Source organism: Parathielavia appendiculata, assembly GCF_033297405.1.
Source record: "Parathielavia appendiculata strain CBS 731.68 unplaced genomic scaffold N657scaffold_31, whole genome shotgun sequence".
NCBI lineage: Eukaryota > Fungi > Ascomycota > Sordariomycetes > Sordariales > Chaetomiaceae > Parathielavia > Parathielavia appendiculata.
The window spans coordinates 133,088-145,632 of NW_026944250.1; the positions used below are offsets into that span (position 1 = coordinate 133,088).

Genomic DNA, 12,545 nt, shown 5'->3' on the forward strand with positions numbered 1-12,545 from the left:
GGGCCCGATCATCCCGACACGCTGGCCAGCATAGGCAACCTGGCGTCGACGTTTCGAAACCAGGGCCGGTGGGAGGAGGCCGAGAAGCTGGAGGTGCAGGTGATAGAGACGTTCAAGACGAAGCTCGGGGCTAATCATCCCCACACGCTGACCAGCATGGGCAACCTGGCGTCGACGTATCGAAACCAGGGCCGGTGGAAGGAGGCCGAGAAGCTGGAGGTACAGGTGATAGAGACGTTCAAGACGAAGCTCGGGCCCGATCATCCCAACACGCTGATCACCATAGGCAACCTGGCGTTGACGTACAAAGATCAGGGCCAGTGGGAGGAGGCTGAGAAGCTGGAGGTGCAGGTAATGGAAACTCGCAAGACGAAGCTCGGGCCCGATCATCCCGACACGCTGATCACCATGGGCAACCTGGCGTGGACGTATAAGAGCCAGGGCCGGTGGGAGGAGGCTGTGAAGCTGGAGGTGCAGGTGATGGAGACGTTCAAGACGAAGCTCGGGGCCAATCATCCCTGTACGCTGACCAGCATGGGCAACCTGGCGTCGACGTATCGAAAACAGGGCCGGTGGGAGGAGGCCGAGAAGCTGGAGGTGCAGGTGATAGAGACGTTCAAGACGAAGCTCGGGGCTAATCATCCCCACGCGCTGACCAGCATGGGCAATTTGGCGTCGACGTATCGAAACCAGGGCCGGTGGAACGAGGCCGAGAAGCTGGAGGTACAGGTGATGGAAACTCGTAAGACGAAGCTCGGGCCCGATCATCCCGATACGCTGATCAGTATAGGCAACCTGGCGTTGACGTATAAGAGCCAGGGCCGGTGGGAGGAGGCTGAGAAGTTGGAGGTGCAGGTGATGGAAACTCGCAAGACAAAGTTCGGCCCGATCATCCCGACACGCTGATCACCATAGGCAACCTGGCGTTGACGTACAAGAATCAGGGCCGGTGGGAGGAGGCCGAGGTACCACAAGCCAAAGAACTTGAACTGTGTTCAAGTTCGCTAGGTCAACGGCAACCCGATACTCTGATCTGCATGGAGAATCTCGCCTTTATTTGGAAGGACATGGGTCGCCACGAAGATGCTCTTGATCTACGACAAGCTTGCTTTGATGTCCAGCAACAGGTATTGGGCACAGGTCATCCGGACACCGCGTCTACGCTGTTAACTCTGAAGGCATGGCTGGAGGAGGACCAACAGCCGCCAGTATAGTAGTCTTTATTATTGAACAACGCGTCAATTGATTCTATTCTCATCAGCTGCCACTGTCCTAAAGTTATGGCTAAGCTAGTGACAATACTAAACGCAAATCACTGTTAGGAGGGCGGATATGCGCCTGCTTCTCTGGCACGAGTCAGCAGTAAAGCACTATGCTGGACTGTGGGGGACAATTGACAGTGGGAACAGGTACGGTATAAGCGCCAAGAGGCCCCCAGACAATTGAACAGAGAGTAAAAAGCGGAAGCCGTTTTCGCTAGTGACTGTAAGAAACCTCAAGTTGAAGGTTTTAGTACCAATGACGACCGCTCTTGAACCGACCCAAGCCCCTTAACTCGTCAGAAATCAGTTCCATTATTCCCTAGACAACCCCACGCTCTTCCATTTTACATCGAACAATCAGACACAAGACTCGAACGAAAAACACTTAAATCAGAAACCTACACGCAAGACTGCAACCTCGGACATGGCTTCCGCCCAGATAAACTGCCCCGTCGTCGGCACTACCAACACTACCCTCCCTCCTTCACATCCAGAAATCGACCTCTCCAAGCCGGGCCAGACCTGCCCAGTCGTCGGTGCGACAACAGACCACCACGCCAACCTTCACAAGCACCCCGACGTGCCAATCCCAGCCGACCGCTCCCCGGCCGACGCATCGGCATGCCCCGTGCTGAAAAACAAGGTAGTCAACGAGGACAAGAGCAGAGAGATAGACGACGATGTGTGCCCCGTGGTGGGCGCGGCGACGACGGTGCTCCCGCCCGATCACCCGACTACTGAGGGCAAAGACGACGAGGCGGTTTGTCCGATCACCAAGGCCAAGGTTGGATCACAAGGGGAGGTTGCAGGGGCGTCCGGATGTCAGTGGGAGAGGTGACGGCGCCATATGCCCCGTTGCGGCTGTAAAGGCGTAAACGGAGGCTATCATTTGATGGATGCGGATGTTGGATTGTGCGAGCGTGCAAGCATTTGGCAGCGCGATAATTCATTCAAGTTTTTGGGCTACGCTGGAAGCCCCCGATTGGCAAGTTGAAGTGGTTTAACCCGAGGAACTCGTGCCTTCATGAGGAGCAAATCACTTCATCGCCGGCGCATCTCGCAACCACGGTACCAATCCATTCAGGCTGTTAGTGCAGCCCAAATAAAGTTTGTTAAAATCATTCGCTCGACTAGACTTAGTTACCTCTTTTAACAGGATCCGCAACCGAGGTACATCGACTGGAGCAGCGCAGCATATCGAAGCGAGTCAAGGCATTGAACAGAACGACAAGACCGTCTGGGCTATCGTCCATCACAATTACTTACCACCCTATCTTCGCAAATATGCCTGAAACTAACGAGCAGGTATTCTGACTCCAATCAAGGGCATGTTTTTACTACATGGTCATTGCCGTATTCCACCTATTGATGCAACCTTCCGGCGACGGTACTCGATACTTTTCTGAGAACCATACTGGCACCGAGCCAAGCAGAAGAACGAATTGCCTTTGCCGTCTTGGGCGTCGCCCCCCGGTTCTAGCTGAGATACATCTTCATCGAGGCAACATGAACGACTTGCTCAACGGCCGCGGTCCGCAATTACCGACCATTGGCAGCACTCGCTCTTACAGCCCGGAAAACAGGGCCAACAGGGCCAACAGAGCATGCACATCGGGCTGCTTCCCGTTTCAGCAGCTTAGTCTGGGGCAAGTCTGCACGTTAGCGGCGCTTACGCCACATGCAAAGGAGGACTGGAACTCGTTGAAACGGTCAGAGAAGTGTCGGTTGGCGATTTCGCAGCAGCTGATTCGATGAGAAACCCGCGGCGCCACATGGCCGACAACCTGGCATTCCCAACCGACGGGTGACCCCCAAATTTAGCGCCCCCGAAACATGGTTGGAGGTGCGAGCCTCACGGCCAATAGACCGGGGCTAGATCCGGTGACCGGGGTGTCTTAGACGGACAGTTAAAACCGAAGACACCGGGTCAGGTCACCGGGCAAAATGACCTCTAGGTCTGCAGTGCGGTTGATCCGTTCTCGGCTGGAGTTGTCTTTCTTCTTGGTGTCGTTCAGAGTTGCGAACAGGTGCTGGCATCTCATTTGTTTTCTACAACGTCTCAACTCGGCTTTTCAAAGTTATTGCAATTTCATAGTCTCTAGAACACAGTTCAAGCCCAAAATGCCCTCGTTCACAAACAGGCGCAACGTCCCCGACCGCTTCCGCCCCCTCAGTAAACCCGAAGACGGCCTGATGGAGGACATGAACCAAACAACCCCAGCCGCAAAAGACGGCAGCTCCCTCACGCTGGGCCCCTCAGACGGCTCCCTGCTCGATTACTTCGACCTGCCCTCCCCGCCAAGCACCCCCCAGCGGCCAACACACAGCCTGGCTTTCTCCTCCCTGGCCGGCCTCTCTAGCCCTGCCACCAGCCCAGTTCCCTCCCTCCGATCTTCTCCCATCGGCCTCAGCACTCCCAGCAGCATTAGCAGTGGAGCCAGTCCCAACTCCAGCCCTCCCATGACAACCCTCCCGCGCTGGCCAACCGCTTCGCAGCGCATCCACCGCCGCCCAATCCGACCACGGTCCCGGAGCGCCTCGTCCGTCTCGTCGTCATCGTCTTCGCTAACTTCTTCTTCGACGCCGGTAGTTGACGCAGATGTCGATATGATCGGCACCGATACTACCGGCCTGCCGGGCGGCGCCGGCGGGACAACTGGAATACCGCCGCTGATCCGGTCGACGCGGATGACGCCGTATTACCCGCCGAACTCGTCACGGAATGTGGACCGCGCGAGGGTGTACATGAACCGGGGCCCGCATTATATCCCGAACTGGACGCCCATGTCGAGCTTGCCGCGGCATGTGCAGTTGCAGATTGAGGAGAGGCTGATGAAGTTTACGGCAATTTGATATGGAATGGGGCAGCGATGGGATTGTGTGGTGTTCTGTTTCTGAAGTAATTTGACGGTTGGGTGTTTCATGGCGTGGTTTGATGGACGTTTTTGGGTTTGCGGAGTTGGGATGGGGGTTGTTGGTGCATCGTAGACCGGGAGGAGCATGCTAGATGGTGGGTGGACGTGTATGGGAGTATGGATAATAAACACGGTTGCGAGACATTGAGTACCGCGGCTTCTAGCATGGACTCTTGTTTGAATGATGGAAGTTCCGCATGTCGCCTGTCAACAAGCGAGTCCAGCCCTGATACATGTATGTGCTGATGCTATTCTGCCCCAGTACGTACCATCCCAAACTCTAGCAACCCATCTAGCTTGTTTCGATATATGCCTCAAACCCATCCATGCCGTTCAGAACTGGTATTCCGCGAAATATCTTCCTTATGCAACCTTGACGCCAATAGCACACCCAGTTACCCCAACTTTCAGGCGCACATGATCCAACTTCCAACATCCAGTCAGCCAACTGAAGGGCAGCCAACGACAAAGGGTGATTACGACAAGTCCCATCGACAACACGATATCCCTCTGCTCGCTCCCTACGGCACGGGAGGATGTATCGTGAGCTTCTTCGGTCTCCTACTTCCAAGATGTGCCCTGGGTAGTAGTCAACGGCGCTTGGGACGAGTATGAGACGTTCGACTTCATTCTGTAAGGCGCCGCGCCCCTGAACGTGGCGGTGGGAGAGGCCTCGCGCCAGCCAAACTGTTTGGCCTTGCCGCGAGTGACTGGACGGACTTTGCCGTCGTCGGTCCGCCTCATCTCTCTGAACCGGGGCTTCTTGGCCCTGATAGAAAGTCGGGACAGGGCTCGCCGTAGCCACATGTTGGCAGCCATCGGTAAGAACAAGAATGGGATATACAAGGAGAGGAGATCTGGGATGGGTATCTTGGACTTGCTCGAGAATGTAGAGAACGGTGAGCTGACTGGAGGGCTAAGTTAAGGTATTTCCCAGGACAAAGGAATGAATCGTCAGGTAGGGTGGGTCGGGAGCAATGACGGTCAATCGAGGTTGACTTGAAATGAACAAAGAAGATGACAAGGAGATGAATTGACTTGGTCGCATGCCGGTATCATTAAAGACCTTGAAACGCTTCCCCTTACGCGGCACTGTTGCACATCATACCTCGTCACCGGGCCTGTTGAACGACAGGTCCGGTGGTGGGATGAGGGAATGGTCTCATGCCGGAGGCACTTTGACAATCTGAACATTCTCGCAGTTAAATGACCTTGTTACTCAGGTCTCCAAAACATCTCACGCCCCATTTTCGACACAACCCAGGTTTTCTAAGATATTATCTCTTCCGATAGATACCGCGGCGGGCTCCGGGAAGTGGGTCCACTCCGCTTCCGTGCCGCACAAAAAGTGGAGCGGGCCGGACCCGGCCTCGGCTGGTCACCCGGCCAAGCCCGGTTCAGGTCTGAAACAAGCAGCCAGTATGCTTCAAACGGTGTGGGCGTACATGAGTGCCTAAGGGGCCGTCACATTGAAAACCACCATTACAGCGAATCATAACAAGCCTCGTCGTACCCCAGCCTGCTAAACGCAGATATCCCAGTTCGGCCAGGGGTGTTGACCTCAACCCGAATTAACAGCGGACAACGCATCAGGTTCATTTTCTCGAAACCCGCAGCTTCGTCATCAAGGACGTGGTTTCGGCAAGCCGATTGTTTCCGCGCTCACCGGATTCGGGAAGGTATAAGTGCTGTACGTACCCATCAGCCCCGGCTCTTGTCGCTCACTTCTTTCACATTTTGCCTCCTCTACACTCCACCATCACGATCATCGGTAGATTCGAGCATTGTAGACAGAGTTCGAGGCCAGCAAATCCATCAACACCACGGATCACACCATGAACCGCTCCCAATACGTTCATCAGACTGCATTCCCACCGAGCCCGTACAACCCACAGTCTTATGGCGCAGTTCCCCAGCCCTCCCAGATGCAGGGAATGGCACCTCATCCCAACGCAGTGCCTCAACCGGGGTACAGCAACCCTACACCCAGCATCGGCCAGTCCCCAATCCAACCTTCAGTCTCGCCCAACACAATGTGGACGGCAAACTTCGCCAACGGCCCCATCATCGAGGACCTGTGCGCTCCGCCTCCACCAATGGGCATCTTTTCAGCCTCACCTCCCATGAACGCTTTCCCACCAGGTATGGCCATGGGTCCGATGCACCCAGGCTCCATGCCGCAGGTCCAAACCGTCTACGGCATCCGACATCACCCATTCGCCGTCCCTGGCATGCTCCCACCTGGTCAGGGCGCGCCAATGCAAGGCATTCCTTCGACAAGGGTTTTGGGTACATACCCGCCCTACACGGGCCAGCAGCACGGCTATGCCTACCCCGGTCGGCCGATGGATCCCAGCATGAACGCGATGCTGGCCCGGCCGAGGTTGGAGACGGGGTTTCCGCATGCGGTACCTCCTGCTCCGCCGGGGAATGCAGCGGGTATGGGGCACATGAGCTCGCCTCATATGGAGGGCAGTCCCGGTGGTGATGCGATGCCGCCTCTGACGCCCGTAGAGGAGGCCTTGAGGGAGTTCCTGAGCCCGGATTTGGGGGAGTTGGGTCGTTCTTGAATGGTTACGTCAGGATAGGACAATGAATCGGGCTCTTCATCACTTTAAACGCATGGAAGACGGGCATCATGGTTCGGTTTTATGTATTTCCTATCTCAGGATTTCAGGACTCAGCATCGCATTGCATCCCGGCACAAAAGTTTTATGTGGCATTAAGACATACTCTTTTGGAATTCCCATCGGGCCCACTAACGTTACCTATCTTGGTGAAAGGAACCTTGTTCTCTCTGAGCAGACAAATGCAGACCTAGCTATGTCCAAGTTGAGTGAACTTCATATGAGCTATTCCCATGGGCTGGCAACACGGAAATAATTCCATTGTATCTATTGTATCTGAGTCGACTGACAATCATGTCACTTGTGCTGCACCCGACACAGCCTGCCATTCTGTCCCGCCGGATACCCATCGAGGGTAATCACCGCCCACTCCTCGCTGCCCACCGTCGTCCTCGCCCAAAACACCCCCCACGGATCCCACTCCCTCTTAATCCCCAACAGCCGCTGATAGTGCGAGCCATAGAACCTATCCTGCCAGTTCGACTCCGCCGGGTCGCCCTCATTCATGTACGCCCCCGCGTCCGGCATCAACTCTTGCCCTAGTTAATATTCACACGTCAGCCTGTCTCCCCTGTTCCTGTCCCAAAACCTTTATTAGGTCAAGTCGATTTTCAAAGGGAAATACTCACACCTATCCACATAAGCCTGCACCCGCGCATCCCTCCCCCTCGCCTCCTCCGCCGTAATCCCCTCAGGCTGCACCTCATTTAAAATGGCATGCAGCGCCGTCGCCCGCCACGCCTCGTGGACCGCACTGTCCCGGCCCGGCCACCCGGCCATCTCGGCCGTGGGCGAATATGCGATGCCGTGGAAAGTGTACCCGCCGTCCTCGACCGCCGCGCGGACCGAGGCGAATACCTCAGCCCAGAGCATAGCGTGCCCCCAGACGTAGGACGGGAAAAGTCGGGAGCGGTACCGCGTGTTGGCGGGCTCTGCGGCGCCCGTGCGGCGGCTGTTGCCTGCGTAGGGGACTGCTCTGATGGCGGCGAGGGTTGGGAGAGTGACGGGGATGGTGTGGAGGGTGTTGAGCTGGGTGTAGAGCGGGGAGAGCAGCGCGGTGAGTGCAGGGGCGGTGATATTGGGGATGGTTTGGCTGCTGGTGAAGGTGAAGGATGAGTTGCCCAGCGGGTAGATGTAGCTGTAGCAGAGACCGCCGGCGGCGATGATATGGGCGCAGTAGTGATACGCGAGGGAGACGCCATTCCAAAAGGAGGTGATGTTGGTGAGGGAGTTGGGCGTGAGGGTGCGGTTGAGGGGGAGAAACGGGTTGACGGTGAAGCTGAGGGAGGTGGATGTGATGTTGATAGCTGGATATGCTTTGAGGACGACGGATGTGATGACGCCAAAGGTGCCTGTCCATGTTAGTCGAAGTGGGACATATGTGATGACTGAGGGCTTACTTGGCCCTCCGCCTCTGAGAGCCCACCACAAGTCTTTGTGGTTGTTGGGATCCACAGTCAAGAAGTGGCCATCGGCTGTGACGATGTTGTTGGATAGCACTTGGTCTGCACCCAAACCGTACTTCGAGGTTAGTAAACCATGACCGGCAACCGAGATCCATCCGCCAACTGCCCCGACGGTGCTTCCGCCTGGTGCGACGACAGCGATGTTGTGTGCTGCCATGTGGTTATGATGTTCCCAGCTCTCGACGCCGGCGCCAACATGCACTGCCATACCAGAGTATTGGCCCACCCTGTAATGTGGGATGAACTCGAAGCTCTTGAGGTTGTGAACCCAGATGCTGAGCGATCCTGCGCCCATGGAGCGCCCGCCAAAGTCATGACCGGTGTTCCTACGAAGTTGTCAGCTCTTAGGCACGCAATAGGCACAGCCGGTAAGACTCACTTTATGACAAGTCGCAGATTCTTGTTCCTGGCAAAGTTCACGGCTGCTTGTACTTGCTTGACGGTCGTGGCGTTTACCACATACTCCGGGAACCCTCCTCGAGTGCAGCTGCCCTGCGGATGTGAGACTAGTGTGCAAGTGCTGCCCTGCGGCCACTGCGTAAGTGTTGACAGCGGATCATCGAGCCAGAAATGCGTCCGTCCAGCTTGATTCACAAGCCACCGACAGGTCGACTCGTTGTACTGATCTCCTTGGTAACAGGCAGATGCAGGGGGAAGAGGCTTGAGAAGAGCACCCCCAAGTGAGGTGTTCAGCTGCTGCCACTCCGAGTCGCTCGGCCAGTCGTTGCTCCCAGGCCAAGCCCGGCATCGTGCGGTGGTGGTGGTCCGGGGTGATCCTGCAGCTTTGTTGTCAAACCGGATCGCCGGGAAGTCATGGCTATCAGCCGGGTCGAGCCGGATGGATTCGTAAGAGAACGTCTTGCCGACCACCTCCCAAAAGGCTAGAAGAAAGATCGCCAGTGAGATACCGAGGGGAGACATTGTGAAACGTTGAAGGTGACCTTGATCTTCGACGGCGAATGGGCATACAGGAGGCCTAGCAGGAGCATCTGCCATCAAGGGCCCATTTGGGTCATTGCCCCTTTTCACCACCTCGCTGGGGAATGTTTTTGGCTCCGAGTCACTTACCAAGTTCCCTGTGACTGAGGCGCATTCGAATACGGGATGCTGCAGCAACTTGAAGGTAACTCGTGGCGGTTAAAGAGGTGCAGCTGCAGACAATGCTGCGGGCCTCGCCGCCCGCGCGGATTACCGGTCAATGTTTGATTGCGGAATCAACCCAATGGAACAATGATAGACGCTCGAGTACTACCTACAACGGGATGATCGATTGATTGCCGACCAACAACTGCGGGGCGAACGGACTTCTGGGGCATCGTAGACCGTCACCCGGCGCCGCATATTGCGGCTGAACATGTACACAGCCATACTTTACCTCCTGCCCAGTTCGTTGAATACCAACTCGAACTGGCCGGCCTACTGGCATTGAAGGACCGTGTGGTCCTTGTCCACGGGGTCCGGGAGTCACGGGCATCATACCACTTGTACATTTGTACCGTATCCAAGTCGCTCCGGAGGAGGAAAGTTCCATGATATAATTACCTTAGTATTGGTCAATACTCCTGAGCAAAAGATGTCTTGTCTTCCTCAAGCGGGCAACTGGGAGAATGCGCCTGTCGGTGAATATTGTGGTGTCCGTCCCCGGGACTGGCCGCCCTTGCTTTCCAAACTTCCAGCATCTTTTGGGTGGGTGCCATGGGTGGTGCAGGACGGCGGAAGCGAATGCATCTGCTGACTCGCGGCACGGCTGCAGATTGGACCCGAGTAGTCTGGTTCCTGAAGGTAGGTAGTTTCTGGAAGTTGGTAAAAGCATATTGTTTTCAGTCCGTTAGGGTTACATTCAGTCAGTTTCTTCCTGCCACTAATCCACCCAAACTGGCTTGCAACTATTTGTTCTCTGACGCCCCGTCCCGCCATGGCACCCAAGGAGAAGTTCGATGATCATCCATCTTGTTTCATTGGACCTGTCCCATGGAACCACTTTCGCCCGCTGGATTCATAGTCACACGTGCATGCGGCTTGGGTCCATTGTGCTTCCGGGCCTTCGTTGCACGGATACCCCGCCCTCTTCATGTTAGGTAGGTTCCTACCATCACCGGCAGCATACATGTACCTTCTGAGCAGAAAAGCCACAACATGGAGACCGAAAGACTTGGGAAATCCGTTGGCGCAGCGAAGTCGTCAATTCAACGTCATCTTTTGCCCGCCTGCGAGAGGAAGCAGCGTACCTAAGAGAGAGATTGACGCCGGACTCAGTTTTACGCTTAGACGGCTCAGTGCCTGGTTAACCAACGGCCGTGCACAAAGGAACATATGAGAGCGAATAAGAAGTTTCTCACGGGTCTCATGGTTAGCTATCTAACCGTCGGAGTCGTCTATGTCATGGCAGTTACGCCTTTTAGCTAGAAACGTCGGCTCAGCCGCATAGGGTTGGCGGCAACCGCCGCATGGATCGGCCTGCAATGGAACCGGTTCCGGTCCATGAGGAGACTGGTGGACCCTCGCTACCCGCTGCGTGAACTCTCGGCTGAGGAATCCCAGCCGTTGATGCACAGGCTGTAGAGGTTCCTGGATGAGGCGGATACCGCTCCACCAAGGTACGTATGCGCGTATGATGAACTTACCTTAGTTGATCGACTGGAGTCCCTGCAAGATGTCCTGCCGTTCTACCTTCGTTCCGAATATTGACTGAGATGGCACTATTGCAGGCCACATGTTGATAATCCAGCGCGCAACCCGTCGCAGCTTGCAGTGATACACAAGGCATTACAACTGATCTATTGGGAACACGAGCCTGTTGACGCATTCTACACGACGTTACCGCTGGATGTCCATCATTGCGCCTCTTAGTCCTCCGCTCAGCCGATTCTTTCGATGCCAAAATAAAGCGCTCCCTGTATGTGAGCGATGTCAGGGACACCTACGAAGCGCTCTCGTACGTCTGGGGCGACGAGCGTACCGGCTAGGACACCATCAAGCTCGACGTTAAATCATTTGTCGTGCGCCGGAACCTCGCCGTTGCCCTCCGCCACCTTCGGAAGAAGGACAAGGACCGCAAGCTCTGGGTCGACGACGTTTGCATCAACTAGAATGACACGGCAGAGCTGAACTCTCAGGTGGCCATCATGTCGGTCGCCTATGAAAGCGCCGACTCCGTCGGGGTATCCCTAGGCGCCGACGGGAACAGCCCTTGCTCGGAGCTCTTTGATTTTTTCGCCATGCTGCAATGGCCGATGTCGATTCAGTGCTCACGAGGATCGATATCCCGACGGTTCTCAACCAGTTCTGATCCCTGCTTCGGGTACCATGGTTATCTCGCGTGGGTAGTTCAGGAGTTGGCCTCTGCTCGGCGTGATCCGCTGATGGTCTTTGGCCACCGTCAGACCGATGCCAGAACTTTGTGGAGAGACCTTGACCTTATCAGTGAGAGGCTGAAGGCAAATCTAAATTCCAAGATTCCTTGGATGTCGGAATGGGAGTGCCGGAAACATGGACTTGGAAAACGGGAAGAAGCATCGTCCAGAACTCGTACCGGCCATGTCCTCGCCAGCGCACCCCATCCTCTGATCGAGATCGGACGTAAGCTGTAAATGCGGCAGTCTCTTCTGAACTGGCTTACCATGTTTCATCCCGTCTATCCAATATCGCCGACCTTTCAAAATCATTTCGTGAGCATATGGCGACAGATCCGCGAGACCAAGTCTACGCTCTCAACTCGCTCATGATGGAACATTTCCGGACCGCTCTGGTGCCGGACTACAACTTGTCGAGGGCGGCAGCATACACGAAGACGCGGTTTGTCTGTTGTGCATCCAGCTCTGGCCAAAGATGTACAGCTTCTTCCCTGTAGGACACGATCCCGAGGTGCCGCCGTGGGTGCCTGACTTTTCCCTGCGCCTGCCCTCTGACCTCCTTCCGACTACGAACTACTGTGGAGGCTGGCTCCACGGATCAACGTGGTCGGCCAGGCGATTACTGCGTCACCGGGGGTCTGTTGGAAACCCGATGTATCGACTGCGCCAAGTGATCTGGGTAAAGATATTTATGTTGAGCCCGCTGACCGCATCGTTTTCCACCCACGAGAACCCGGTGTGACGAGAAGCTCGAAAGACCTAACTAAGGCGCCGCAAGTGCCAACCCAATTCAATCATGCGGCAGTCTTGGACCCCCTCTTAAACGACGCGAGTGATTAAAATAGGGAACGGGATTTGAACGAGTATCAATATCGTCTTTGGGCGCGGGCCCAGTGGGATCCGAACCGCGCTTCATTCATCA

At 55.7% G+C, this 12,545-nt stretch overlaps 7 protein-coding genes across 7 annotated transcripts in view; 6 read left to right on the plus strand and 1 right to left on the minus strand.

Annotated features, from left to right (window-relative positions):
• Window positions 1–906, plus strand: part of N657DRAFT_650562 (uncharacterized protein) — a gene marked incomplete at its 3' end in the record, with an annotated part of 4,576 nt that extends 3,670 nt beyond the window's left edge. The window contains exon 6 of the mRNA XM_062793971.1: window positions 64–906. Within this exon, the coding sequence (XP_062642912.1) occupies window positions 64–906 (843 nt within the window). The remainder of the gene's footprint in view (window positions 1–63) is intronic.
• Window positions 907–911: 5 nt separating this feature from the next.
• Window positions 912–1,214, plus strand: N657DRAFT_582270 (uncharacterized protein; the record flags this gene model as incomplete). The annotated part of the gene is made up of 1 exon (XM_062789601.1): window positions 912–1,214. A coding segment is annotated over one exon (303 nt), but the record flags the coding sequence as incomplete, so codon positions are not given.
• Window positions 1,215–1,484: 270 nt separating this feature from the next.
• Window positions 1,485–2,232, plus strand: N657DRAFT_650564 (uncharacterized protein). The gene has a single exon (XM_062793972.1). It carries the CDS (start codon window positions 1,687–1,689, stop codon window positions 2,098–2,100), a length of 414 nt encoding a protein of 137 aa, XP_062642914.1. The 5' UTR covers window positions 1,485–1,686; the 3' UTR covers window positions 2,101–2,232.
• An 846-nt stretch (window positions 2,233–3,078) lies between these two features.
• N657DRAFT_650566 (uncharacterized protein) lies at window positions 3,079–4,348 on the plus strand. The gene has a single exon (XM_062793973.1). It carries the CDS (start codon window positions 3,384–3,386, stop codon window positions 4,113–4,115), a length of 732 nt encoding a protein of 243 aa, XP_062642915.1. The 5' UTR covers window positions 3,079–3,383; the 3' UTR covers window positions 4,116–4,348.
• A 1,583-nt stretch (window positions 4,349–5,931) lies between these two features.
• Window positions 5,932–6,800, plus strand: N657DRAFT_693966 (uncharacterized protein). Its single transcript, XM_062797255.1, has one exon. It carries the CDS (start codon window positions 6,013–6,015, stop codon window positions 6,745–6,747), a length of 735 nt encoding a protein of 244 aa, XP_062642916.1. The 5' UTR covers window positions 5,932–6,012; the 3' UTR covers window positions 6,748–6,800.
• A 301-nt stretch (window positions 6,801–7,101) lies between these two features.
• On the minus strand, window positions 7,102–9,191 carry N657DRAFT_659225 (FAD-binding domain-containing protein; the record flags this gene model as incomplete). Its single annotated transcript, XM_062794964.1, has 4 exons — window positions 7,102–7,343; window positions 7,434–8,156; window positions 8,205–8,596; window positions 8,650–9,191. The coding sequence occupies 4 exons, from the start codon at window positions 9,189–9,191 to the stop codon at window positions 7,102–7,104; spliced, it is 1,899 nt and encodes a 632-aa protein (XP_062642917.1).
• A 2,204-nt stretch (window positions 9,192–11,395) lies between these two features.
• N657DRAFT_675127 (uncharacterized protein) lies at window positions 11,396–12,365 on the plus strand (the record flags this gene model as incomplete). Its single annotated transcript, XM_062795797.1, has 3 exons — window positions 11,396–11,849; window positions 11,957–12,065; window positions 12,107–12,365. 3 exons carry the CDS (start codon window positions 11,396–11,398, stop codon window positions 12,363–12,365), a joined length of 822 nt encoding a protein of 273 aa, XP_062642918.1.
• Window positions 12,366–12,545: the final 180 nt, after the last annotated feature.

Excerpts from the sequence above, each read along its gene's own strand:
- N657DRAFT_650564 (XM_062793972.1), top strand. The coding sequence starts at position 1,687 with ATGGCTTCCGCCCAGATAAACTGCCCCGTCGTCGGCACTACCAACACT.
- N657DRAFT_650566 (XM_062793973.1), top strand. The coding sequence starts at position 3,384 with ATGCCCTCGTTCACAAACAGGCGCAACGTCCCCGACCGCTTCCGCCCC.
- N657DRAFT_693966 (XM_062797255.1), top strand. The coding sequence starts at position 6,013 with ATGAACCGCTCCCAATACGTTCATCAGACTGCATTCCCACCGAGCCCG.